This window comes from Podarcis cretensis (assembly GCF_951804945.1).
Source record: "Podarcis cretensis genome assembly, chromosome: 1".
Taxonomy (NCBI): domain Eukaryota; kingdom Metazoa; phylum Chordata; class Lepidosauria; order Squamata; family Lacertidae; genus Podarcis; species Podarcis cretensis.
Window position 1 is genome coordinate 61,539,657 of NC_137170.1, and position 13,062 is coordinate 61,552,718.

At 41.0% G+C, this 13,062-nt stretch overlaps 1 protein-coding gene across 8 annotated transcripts in view; it reads left to right on the forward strand.

The window, feature by feature from the left end:
* The window catches only part of NAV2 (neuron navigator 2), a 541,062-nt gene that overhangs the window by 382,297 nt on the left and 145,703 nt on the right, over window positions 1–13,062 (forward strand). For 5 of the 8 annotated variants that reach the window (XM_079970617.1, XM_079970612.1, XM_079970613.1 and 2 more), the window contains exons 4-7: window positions 711–783; window positions 4,650–4,956; window positions 6,867–6,935; window positions 11,503–11,657. In XM_079970617.1, coding sequence (XP_079826743.1) covers window positions 711–783; window positions 4,650–4,956; window positions 6,867–6,935; window positions 11,503–11,657 — 604 coding nt within the window. The remainder of the gene's footprint in view (window positions 1–710; window positions 784–4,649; window positions 4,957–6,866; window positions 6,936–11,502; window positions 11,658–13,062) is intronic. The other 3 variants (XM_079970619.1, XM_079970614.1, XM_079970616.1) reach the window with 1 other exon arrangement.

Here is a 13,062-nt window from a genome sequence, read left to right on the forward strand (position 1 = left end):
ATTTTTGAATTCTACTGCCTCCATGACTGGAAATTTCTGCCAGCTGTCCCACTTAGGAGTAAATGAGAAACTTTCCTCACATCAAACAAATATGGTGCCCCATGTTTATTTTCAGCAGACAGTGACAAGAAACACTGGAAAAGTTACTCTTGGGACCCATTTGTATATTGGGCTGGTAGCGTGGCACAGCTGGGAACAAACTGGCTCTAAATCAGTTGGCAGGCATATGTGTGTCTGAGAGACAGATCCTTATTTGGTCGAGGCAGTCTTAACCGTGTCATAAAAAGGTTCTCCCAAATAAAGATTTTGTTACCTGAACCACCCGAACCACATGTGGAACTGTGTCACACAAACCACTTCCCATGGGGCTTATTCTCCCTGTGGTATCTAATACAAGTTAAGGGCAGGTCTGCATTGTCTTTCTATTATGTGAGTGATAAGAGCATAAGGTATTGTGGTCTGCACAAACATAAGCAATTCACTATGGCCTGCTCAGAAGGTGTCATGTTGACGTAGCTCCTTGGGAGAAAATGAGGGTTATAATTGTAATAAATAATAACGTAAAGTATTAAGCAGAGGATTTTGACATGAACTTCTGCCTGACAAGTTGATTTCACATGAATAGTAGAATGAAATCCAAAGGGTGCAGTAATGCATTTTCATTTATCTCTCATTCCCTCTCTCTTTCTCCCTCTTTTTCTCTTTTTAAGATTGAAAATATAGATGCGTGCCTGAGTTTTTTGGCTGCCAAAGGAATAAACATACAGGGACTGTCTGCAGAAGGTGAGTCCGTATTTGTAGTATTTATATAGCAACAAGATTAGTGGAGCTACAGTACAGTCTTATAGATTACAATGATGACAAAAAAATAATAATAACCACCGTCAGTGTGAATAAATATTTTATATCATAACCTGCATTCAAGTCTATTAGAGTTCAAGATAGCAGTGTATCTGTTTCACCTAATACTAGGTGTAAAGTATAAATAGAAGTTAGCTTGTTTATCATTGTAAGAGTGACACAATTTTGACTTTGACTGATTTGTGTGCACTCAGTTGGCCAAACCAGATTCAGGCAATGAATTGTGCTTTGTGGTTAATTTATCTATAGAGGTCATATGTCTTAAAGGTGCTGATATAAAATAATCCAATGCTCAGACTGTAATTGTTTAAACTCCTTCATGGCATAATCATTAATTAGGTATGTTTCATGCCTGCTTAATTAAAAACAAGCTGTATGTTGTCTGGCTCTTATCCAAGCTCTGTGGGCAACTCCTGATATTCACTTGGGATAGACACGTTGAGCTGTTCCTGGTGCTATGAGGTCAATAGGGAAACTCTTGTTTGCATCAGAGTCATTGTGCACACAAAAGGTGATCCTTGATTGGGCTGCGTGGCGAAACTATTTGTATGTTCATCACAGCTCTGAGTTGCTATTTTACTTTCACTTGCATGTTTGCAAGCGGAAGCAGGAGTTAGCCACTTCAATAAATGGCAGTTAAATCTGCCGCTGAACGCTTTCTCTTACCCCTCCTCACTATTCTCAAAATTAGCAGTTGGATTTGCAAATACAGGTGAGCCTGTTTTATTCTTGGTCATTTATGTGAAAGACAGATTGTGTGAGTTTTGTATGCATTTTTACTTGTGAATAAGGTTTACCTTGACAGCAAAAGCTGCCACAATTTCCTTGAGTTCACACTGCTGCTTTGAGAGCACATTTATACATGTCAGCTGCCAGAATGCTTAAATGGAAGATCAACAGATCAACTCTCGGCTGACATGGGAAAGATTCCCTCATTCCCTGGGTAGGAGAATCCCGGTTGCCAGCAAATGGAATCTCCTGGCTCTAAACAAGAACACTGAGCATGGAGGGAATCCCAGCTGCTTATGCCAATGGGATAATTATACTTTTTCTTTCTGTCTTCCACTCTCAGGCTGAATTATATTTATGTTTAAAGTAAGAGCACTAAGTGGCAGACAAGTACTGTACATACAAAATATGACTTTCAAATCCAAAACAAGGGGAGCCCAGAAATTCAACAAGTCATTTTTTTGTTTTTCCCTGTACAAGGACATTATAGCTTTCGAGTTTTTCAGGAAAGGGTTTCTTTCAGTTAAGGGCTGGTTCACACATGCCTTTACACCATCAAAATTTGTTGCATCGCAGCTGAGTGACTCCATTAAAAAGCATTATGTTTCAAGTTGTTGATATGAAATTATATGAAAGTCCTGCCAGGAAAGCATGTTTTCACATGCTAGTCTGTTCCTCCATGCTGCTGCTACTTCTTCTTCTCTTCTTCTTCCTCCTCCTCCTCCTCCTCCTCCTCCTCCTCCTTGCTTAGTACTGAGCCTCTTCAGCTAACTTTCTGTGTGGCTTCTTTTGCTCCCAATTGTGATTTGAGTGGTTTGTGTCACAAGGGGAAAAGAAGAAGAGAAATAATATAAAAAACTGAAGTAAAGGAGATCAAGGCATCCAAGACAACAGAAACCTCACAGCATGGAAGCTTCCAAACACCAGACTGAAAAAAGAAACCCTCCCTGCCCTAAAAAACCCTAGAACATCTGGCAGTATTTTGCTTTCAGTTTTTAAAAATACCCTTTTTTGTGGCCAAAATGGAAATGACTGGGCTACAGACTCACATCGACAAAACCTATGTGTATATATTTAAACAGACACACAGGACAGAAGGGAGCAGCAAGAGGAAGTAATTCAGACTGTACTAGTCGGCAAAAAACAAAGAGGTTGATGTGCCCTCTATGTGCAAAGTCCAGTGGCATAGCGCCAGGTGAATTACCTCAGTCCATCTCCTGAGATAACTTAACAGGAAATGCATCTGTAGCGATTATTTGAAACCTAGTTTATAGCTTACTTCTAAACCAGCACTCTACAAAGTCCAGTAATGTTTTGCTAATCCATTTGTTGGGCTTAATTTTTAGGGTGTGTTACCTGTATCTCTATCAGAAGATGCATGTTACTGGGACATGAATTGTATTAGAAATTAATTGGCACTCATCTAGTTATTCTGGCCACAACGTCGTAGGGTGGGTCCACATGAACTTCCTCACTGAAAGCACACGAGAGGGTTTGTGGAGTCACACCAGCTAGCTAGCCCTATGCGTGCTAAACCAATAGGATGATCTTGCCTCTCTCACCAGCCAGGTGTTTGGTGGCTATGTGAATTATACAGTCTTCCCTCATGCAAATTGGGAATCCTGATTGACCCTGTGGCAACAAAAGGCCACTTCACATGGCCAGTCGCTATATGTATAGCTGCCATGGGCACTGATAGGTCATCTGCAAGGGATTCCCACACAGCCCGATTAATGTTGTCAGCCTTCATGCCACATTTGCAGACATCTTTGTAATGCAGAGTTAGCCTGCCAATGGGTCTGGTGCCTAAAGCCAGCTCCCTGTAGAGCACGGCCTTGGGGATCCTGCCATCTTCTATTCTGTGGGCATAACCAAGACATTGCTGAGACTCAAGTACAAACATGCTGGGGATGTGGACTTGGGAGAGCACATCTTTGTGTGAGACTCTGTCCTGCCATGGGATGCCCAAATTCTTCATGATGCAGCACATATGAAAGGTATTGAGGCATCACTCGTGGCAGGTGTAAATTGCCCATGACTCTCTTCAATAAAGCAGCCTGTTCAACATGCAAGCCTGGTAGACCTTCATCCTTGGTATTGGTTATTAGCATTGCATTCTCCACTCCACTCCATTTCCACTATTGTTCTGGAAGTGACTTTTACATCATGTGAAAGCTCAAATAGAATGTGAAAATTAAGAGTTAGCAAAACGTCATGAAAATGGAATAAACTGCCATGTGAATGCAGCCTAACAGTATATTCTTGGTTTTTCTTTAATTGAGAAGTGTTTGCCATGATCCTGAAATGTGCTTTCATGGGGATTGACATGTCTTCAGAAGTAGCCAAGGAAAGTGAAATATATCTCTTGCCCCTTCCCCTGCAGTAGGTCATATTGTGCTTAGAGGCCTGGGAGTCTTAGAAATAAGAACCTGGACTCAGACTATGCTTGCTAGACAGAGAGGTTTATTTCAGAGTTCTTTTCTTATGGTTACATGCAGTGGCGTAGCGTGGGTTGTCAGCACCTGGGGCAAGGCAAGTAATTTGCGCCCCCTAACCCGTGGATTTGCGCCCCCTAACCCATGGATTTGCCCTAACCCCAGAAGTTGCACCCGGTGCGGGCGGCCCCCCCTGCACCCCCCACGCTACGCCACTGGTTACATGCAAACTACGATTCTTCCTTGCAGAATTCTCTGAAAGTCCTGGAATGAAGTAGACTATGTTTAGCCCAGAGCATTCTGGAATCCTGGTCTGGATTAAGGAATGGATCTGCCATAGGCATGACAGGTTCCACTGTGCACTTTAGTGCTGATGGATGCCTAGCTTACTAAATCTTCTCTGCCATAGTACCAAGCTCCCTGTCTGCATTTAGTTTCTGCAGGGGAGAAATAACTAATTTGCTCAGCGGATGATGGCCAGTTTTAATCAATTGTGACAGCAATTAGGTTTGCAGGGAGCTGTCAGTAGTACTATGAATAGTGTTAAGGCTTAAACAAGCAACTCTCCTGAATGTATAAAGTGCACTGGATGCTGAGATAAATGACTTGTGATTTGTCTTGCAGAAATCAGGAATGGGAATTTAAAGGCTATCTTAGGCCTTTTCTTCAGTCTGTCACGATATAAGCAGCAGCAACAGCAGCCCCCTAAACAATATTCACAGCCCCACCCATCCCAGCAACCTCCCACATCACCCCAGCAAGTAAGGCCTCCATCCCAGTGCCAATTTGGGCTGCAAGAACAGCAAATCCAACAAGAACAGCAACAGCAGCAACCACCACAATCTGTGCCAGCATCACCCCAGTCTCAGTGCCAACAACCCCAGCAAGCACCACATCCTCAGTTAAAAGCACAACCAGAAATGCAGTCCAGGTGGGTGTTCCTTTTCAAAATCTTCTTTTTGTTTGAAAATGTCAAGTGTTTCACGGATGCTAAAATAGCATCTTACTTTGAAATCTTTGCGCCTGGAAATAACTGTAGCTAACATGAAGTAGCTCTATTTCTTTTTCACCCGGGTAATGGATTTGGAATGTCGGTCAATTTTTTAAAATGCATGCATCAGATAGAGGTGGAGCAAAAGAAAACATCCTAAAAATAGAAGTTAGAAAGGCCAGTGTACACTGCTGAGTGCGTGGATGTGGGAGCAGGCGTTGCTCAGTCGAGGGCCTGCACTCCTCCTCTTAAACAGCTGGCTGTGCAATTCCTGTTTTATTAAAGGAACTGTGTCTGCAGCAGCCATGTGCTCACAGATTTCCTCATTCCTTGGGATACAGGTGCTGAATCCTTCTTCCAGAACCACACAACCCCCAGCTGGATTGGATTGGCTATGTGTAAATTCAGTGTGGTTGCTGACTAATGATTGATTGTAGAGTTCATATTCTGATTCTTCAGTCTCCATTCAGCTACATGTGCTATATTGTGATGCTTAAGGTGTACCAATGTACTTGTACACCCAAAATACATTTGATGTGGGAGATCCGTGACTGGGTCTCCTTTAAAGCGTAAAAGCAGCACAGGGGCAAATTGGCTCAAGGGAGGAGCAATTTAATCTTTCTCCTACATGCCACCTCCTACTTGAAATCCTCCTCCCGCCCTCCCCATTCCTGTTAGCTTTACTATTTAGGAGAAACAAGCACCTGTCTTTTAATAGCATCTCTGGCAAGGTGGATCTTTGGAAAAAAAGATACTGGTCCAATCCTTCCCTTGAGCCAATTCACGCACACCCCCCCCCAAAAAAGCTGCTCTTAAATAGATGCCTTCTGCTGTCTCTCTTTTGTTTTTTCTTGTGATCCAGTACAGAGATTGTGGTTAAATCAGATCCAGACCTCAGTTCTTTTGATCAACCCTAATGAATTGGGGAACATAATATTTTCTGGTTTATTTGAAATAGCCTCTCTGCAGAATAACCTTCCATAATACCTTCAAAGCATGTGTTCATATAGAAATATTAATATATCCCTACATGACACAGTTTGCATATTTTTCAATATAACAGTATATATGATCTCTGTCGAATTTTAAACTGAGCTATAAAACCCTTTTATAGCCCTTAAAATTATTTGCAGACTTAAATTCAACCCAATTATATAGCTGAATCAAAAATCAAAACTTTTTGAATAGTTACTTTTTCATTTTGGAACAAAATTGCCATCACTGAATCTTGGCTGGTTGAATTTTGTTTTCCTCAGAATTAAAACCCAGATGATAAATATTTTATATACATTTTGAATGTGGAGATCATAAATGTTGAACTATAAATGTACCATTTAAGCCTGAGTGTTGCATTACTTTTTGTATCTTTTTCATGGTATTTGAAAATAATTTCATCCCTTTTACAAGGTGAAAGCTTTCATTGGAACACACCCTCATGTGGTGAAATATGGTATTTATCACCACAACAAAAACTAAACTAAAGGAAAGTCTGCTTGACCAAAATGTGCTCTTCGACATGGTGAACATCAGATCATACCATGGATATTTTTCAAATTCAGAAATGTGCATATAGACAGCATTTGTTTATGAAAGTTCATTCACACGACCCTGAAGTAAATTTGCTTGCATGCATACTGTTGCCTCTCTTACTATTGCTGCTTTGATAAATCCAAAGGTACTACACCTGAATGTTTTATTTGGCTGAGAGGGATTGTTTTCCCCTTCTGAAACACTTGGATTAATCTCGTTCCAAAAAAACCCCACGCCTTTGCCAGCTCAGTGGGTTCATGTGCAAATGTATCTTCTTTACTCACTCACATCTTCCACTTTTTTTCTTTCTTGTTGTGCAGTGCATCACCCAGGGACTCATCTCAAAGCAAAATCATCCGATTCACTCTCGGTCAGAAAAAGGCTTCTAGGTTAGCGTTTCTTCCTCTAATGCAAAGCATGGAAAACCCTCCTTGCAAGAACCCCAGTTTGCATGTCTCAAGGCTCACCTTACCACTGCTTACCTGTTGGTTTCAAACCAAACATTTAAGAAAAAACCAAAGCAAAGAGAGCTATTTTATTCTGTATGACCCAGGGGTCGGCAACATGCGGTCCAAGAGCCGGATGTGGCCCATGAAGACTGTTTTACCAGCCTATGAGCTGCCCCTGAACTGAGCCACCCACTTGGCGAGTCCCCCGTGCGCTGTGCTAAACAGGCACATCACGGCGCGGGGACTCGCCGAGTGACGCCGGAAAGTGCATCTGCACATGTCCACAGCGCTGTAAATTGCTTCTGCGCATGCTCAGATGCCAAAAACCACGCCTGTGCAGAAGCGATTTTCGGCATCTGGGCATGTGCAGACACGATTTCCGGCGCCGCGGACATGCACAGACACGGTTTCCAGTGTCACGCTGCACCAGTCCGGCCCACGGACGATCTCCATGGGAGTGATCCAGGCCATGGCCGGTAAACCTTCCCGACCCCTGATTATACCCCTCCCTGTCTTTGGGGCTGAGGGTGTTTTTGTTTTTTTGTTTTTTACAACAATGTCATCAGTATATGTCCTGAAATGACTCACAATTAAAACCTGTAATTCATATTACTAGTTTGGGGGATAGTAGCATAATAGCCCCCTTCATAGGTGAATCACATGATGAGCGCATCACGTGATCTTCATTCTGTGCTGCACAGTGCTGCCCCTGTCCTTGGATGACTGAACTGACAAAGCTTGTGCATGAGCAGCTATTTGTTTGGAGGCTTCCATGTGATCTGAGTGCTGAACACCAGGAAGCTAATGCATGAGCACTGGCAGTTCAGTTGTCCATGCCGTACGTTGACATCTTAGGTTGGGGCAACAATGTAATGTGTTCCGTGGTTAACTGCATTATATTCCCTTCTGGCAATTCACGTGTGAAGGGGACTCAGTTCCTGTGAATTTTCCATCTTGAAAAAATAAATACATGAATGTGTTTGGACACTCTCCCCTTACCTTTGCTCTAACTTCCTTGTTAATTTCTGTTTATAGATTACGTTTGTAAGGTTCAACTTATTTTCTCATGGGTGAAAAAGAGTAATGAGTATGACTACTGTCAGATAATATAACACAGCAGCATAGATAGGTGTGTCGTCTCTATTCTGGATTCCTCCGTGTCCTGTACTGGGGAACATCTAATCCCTCTGAGAATGAATAATAGGTGTTTCAGCCCATTTGTTTTCCTCTAAGCCACAGCTTGACATGACTCCTACGAGCATCTCACTGCAGCACTTCAAAAATGCAGCTCTAATCTTTATTAATACCTGTGATATTCATCATAGGTTTTCTTGAGATGAATGCTACTTTTACCATGCTGTGCTGCATTAGAAATACCCCTAACATCTCTCTCTGTATAAGGCACCACAGTTTATCCTGTTTTGTGCACAAACTATACTATATTATTTTTACTTTGTGATTTAGATTCCTTTATTCTAAATCATTCTTTGTTCCGTCATTTTTCTTTGGTACTAGTATAGGATCCCCTCTCCTCACTGATTTTTAATCTTCCTTCATCTCAATTATTTACCAATTCATACCTTTTCACCTGTTTCAGTATTTCAATCAACAACTTCTTTCAAAGTTTTAGAGAGAAACTGGACAAGACATGAGTCCTTGCAGGAGTAACCTGCTGACTTATTTTAAGACTGAGATAGAGAAGCAGAAGTGATGGGAGGCAAATTTTACTGATGTTGTGCACTTAACTCCTTGTCCAGTCTATTTTTTTCCAATCAAATTGACCTCTCCAAGCTTTTTTCTCCTTGCAAAGGAGATATACAGGTTTCTTTTACTGATAATTTTATTTTATTGAGAATTCACAGGGATATATCTGCAACTTCCTATAATCCCTCCACTTTAAAACATTGAATGATGGGGTACTTAGAGAGATGTCACAAAAAGCAAGATGTTCAAAAAGCAAAACAAAACTATCCTTACCAGGTGAATATTTGAGAATTGTCAACACTTCCACTCTGCTTTGATTGACATCTCAGTTCTCCATCATTGCTGTAGTCAAATGTTATCTCTTCTTTTGCTTGTAATTCCTACACATTTACCAAGTTTGACCACATACTTAATACTTACTTAATACTTAATTGCCTATCTGCACATAGTCAGACAGACATCAGAGACTGTCCATGTCTGGGTTCTCCTAGTGGGAGAACACTTTATATGCTTTTTTAGAAAGACAAACAAATATCCTAGAAGCCATGGGGGGAGATAAAGACTAGGGGGAAATGTCCTTTCTGTGTGAAAAGATTATGCTTCAACACTTTTTCTCTTTACCTTTCAACCAGCATGAGCTCTGCATGAATGTCATTGCCATGTCAGTGTCAAATCTTACACAAAAGCATGGAAAGTGAAAAAGAACCTTATTTTCCCCTAGCCTTTCACCCTGGGTTCCTCTGTAGCCTTTCTGTGGGCTGTTTCTGTATCCAGGGTTGGTTGTGTCTTTGTGACAACTGCTATGTGAAACTTTCTAGCGTTCCTCTTGCTTTGGTTTCCTAGGTTTATTTCACATGCACTTGAAAGCAGAAGAGTCTGCCTTTGGGAAAGCAAGGAAGCAAACTTTACACAGTTCTATGTTTTAGTGGTCTGTGGTGATGTGGAACTAAATGGGTTGCGTGCAAACTTGCCAGCTTTAAGCTTTGAAAGCATGTGCATGCATTTGCTGAGACTTATGTGCTTCTTTTCTTCTCCCCATCTATCCTCCTTCTGATCAATCTTATGAATTTGTTGGGAAGAAATCACTAATCCTCTTTTATTTCCAGCTCTAAAAGTGCCATTCAACTACCAAAGGTTTGTAATGTTGCTAATCAGATGGGAATTCTACCTTCAGGAAACTGTATACGAATCAGTGCTGAAATTGGTTTTAGCCTATTGGTTTTATAGTTTACTTCAAGCATTTTTTGAGTTCTGTATTGAGCAAGTAAAAGGAAAAAAGTAAGCTATTGAATAATATTATAATTCATGAAAACAATGGGGTAAATAATTTGCTACTATAAATTAAAGCATTGGCCACTGGGAACTCCTGCACATGCCATTGTGATAACAACCTGTATGATGGGCTGGTGCAGGGTGGGGGGAAATCTAGGCAGATTGTACCAAAGTGAGCTATTTTTATTTTTTAAGCCTTAGAATAAAAAGGACCACCACACAGTATTATGTTCAAAAAATTCTGCAACATTCCATCTAGTGCACTGTTTTGCATTTTCAGTTTTACTGCACTGTATAGATTTGATCAAATGACCGCTTCAAAATAAGGCAGAAATTCTAAGCATACTGATTTCTGAATTAAGAGGTTTTGGATTATGTTGCATGGCTACAATCTGGGGCCCAGCATGGAAACTCTGTGCTCTGGACCTTTGGAATGGAATGCATATTGCTAGCTAAAAGAGCCTTGATAGCTCGTGTTTCATGCGCATACTTGTCAATGGGCTTATGCAAGGATTTGATTCTCTGAATTGTAGGCTAGGGCTGTAATCCAGCTCATATAGTAGCTATACCTCGTAGAAATCAATGGGTTATATCCAGTGTTGTACAAGCTAGTTTCCCTTTCCTCTTCTTCTTCCTGCAGCCTCCACATTTCTCCAAATATGGCCCAGAGGATCTCCTAACCCTCTCAAACAGAATTGGTGGGTGCAGAGTCAGAGAGACTTTTGGGGATAGGATAGGAAGGGACATCACACTGCATGAGCAAAAGTCTGCTCCACTAGTAATGGGCACAACTGGATATCACCCAATGTGATTTAAGGCAATGCAACCATATGCAATGTTACAACCAGTGTATCCAGACCCATACAGGCTAACGGTTTATTTTGACATCTCAGAGTTTGTGAAATTCAGCTAAGAAAAAATGTTTCCCAACTAATGTATCAAGCGTTTTCATAAGTAGATGACCTCTGCAACATTCAGTTAGGCACACTATCCAGGTTCCAACTGGGAAACACCAAGTCTAAGATGATGACCTTTTGGGGGCATTAAAATCAACTAGGCAGTGGGCATGAAGATCAACTGGAAATTGACTGGCACCTGAATCCACTAAGATAACTGAATCCACTGAGGCAACCTTATAGCATAACTTTTCAAAAATTATTTTCAGTTAGTCAAGCTTCCAAAATGACATAGATTGCATACCTAGTCATTCTGGGCTACATTTTAGTGGAAGCTCCAATACTCAAGAGCTCAAGTTCCATTGACTCAATACTCAAGTTCCATGGACAGATTATTTGCATGCACAGAACTGCTCTCTCCACTAAAGTAACCAGGAAAGTCCTTTCATTGGAGCTCCATGTAAACAAAAGGGCACACACGGAGCTCTTAACCGGGCAAGTTGTCTTTTACGGGAGGTAAAGTTGTCTTTTACGGGAGGTGAACATTCCTCCAATTTGACTGTGTTTAACTTGAATTCATTCATGTGCTTTAGGGAAACATTTGCTTATTCTTCTTTTTTTTACCTCGAAAACAGACTTCCAGGTCCTACGAGAGTTTCAGCTGCAGGCAGCGAAGCAAAAACTCGTGGTTCAGTTAATGCCAACAACCGGCGCAGCCAGAGCTTTAACAACTACGACAAATCCAAACCCACAAGCCCACCATCCCTTCTATCAAATAGCAATGAGAAAGGTATGTGAAGTATATGTTATTATGATCTGTATTGTACTCTCAAAAGTAGAATATCTATCTAGCTTTTAAAAACAGTTGGAAATACAGGGAGTGATATATTCAAAAGTAAGCATTTAAAACATGTGCATTTGTCTTATTGAAATCAAATCAACTTCAAATGCGCTTAACTTTGACAGGAGTGTTCTCTATGCATAACATTTAGGAAGTGAGCTTGGATTGAATATTTGACACTGATATTTTTATATTTGTTGCCATGTGGTGGGAGGGAACAGTTATGGCTCCACAAATACTTGGAGGTCAGGAAAAGAGTGCCTTCAATAAACAGGAAACCTTGAGCCCAAAATCAGAGGAAGTTGATGGTTGGATTTGGCTATCTAGTCAAGTTGTTTGTTGTATCAGAGACTGGCAAGGAATTTCAGCTTAGTTGTCCTCCCTTCCCTTCTTGAAGCTTGTCATCTATTTTGTGGGCACTTTGAAACAGTGCGCTATGCTTGTGTCTGCTTTCTGCTTGTGATCCATTAGAGCACTTCTCCACTCCAAATAATTTCTTCCAAGAACTTCCCAACACCACAGCAGATTTCCAAAGGAACATTTGCAGGGATAAATACATCCTTGGGGCCTCAGAAGGAAATGCAGTTCCAGCATGAATATAGAACAGAAACATGCTGGTTGGGGAAAGCATGAAGCACACCCTCACCCACCCACTGCTGCTTTTCTGTTTCATATTGCCCTTCTGCTATCAGAAAACAGAGCCATGCTGAATGCATTTATGCTTAATCTCTAGTCCTTGTGCTGAAAGGAGGAGGAAGGTCACTCTTCAATTATTAGAAAGTTCTTTGTAGATGACATTCAAGCACCTGCAAATGAATTTCTCCGACTCTTACTCCTGCTGACTATCTGAACCCTGTTCTGTACCATAGTTCTTAGCTGCTAGAGAAAAAGATAAATTGAATGATATGTGTATAGCATTTACCATTTAAAACCAGCTGGCGACTGCAGCCACAAAGTGTGTATATTTGTGGTTCAGCATAATTGAAGTAAATCTCCTTATTGTTAAACAACCTTCCTCATCAGCATATATGTGCCCGCAAATCCTGCCAATGAATCCTATTGCCCTGTGATTTTTACTTTAAAAGTGGAGGCAAATGGGAAGTAAAAAATAAATATACATATATAGATATATTTGATTAACAGGAATTGAAAAATAACCAGTGGAGACATCCTCAGACTTTTTCTATGACAAATAAGCCTGTTGCCTCCCACCCTCTCCTCTCCTCCATTTTCTACAGCAAGGGTAAAAAGTACCAAATGTACATGATTTAAATTTAATTTCAAGGATCATTGGATACAGGCTAGATAGCTGAAGATGTGCTATAGCTTTATAAATGTTACAGAGAAATGAGGC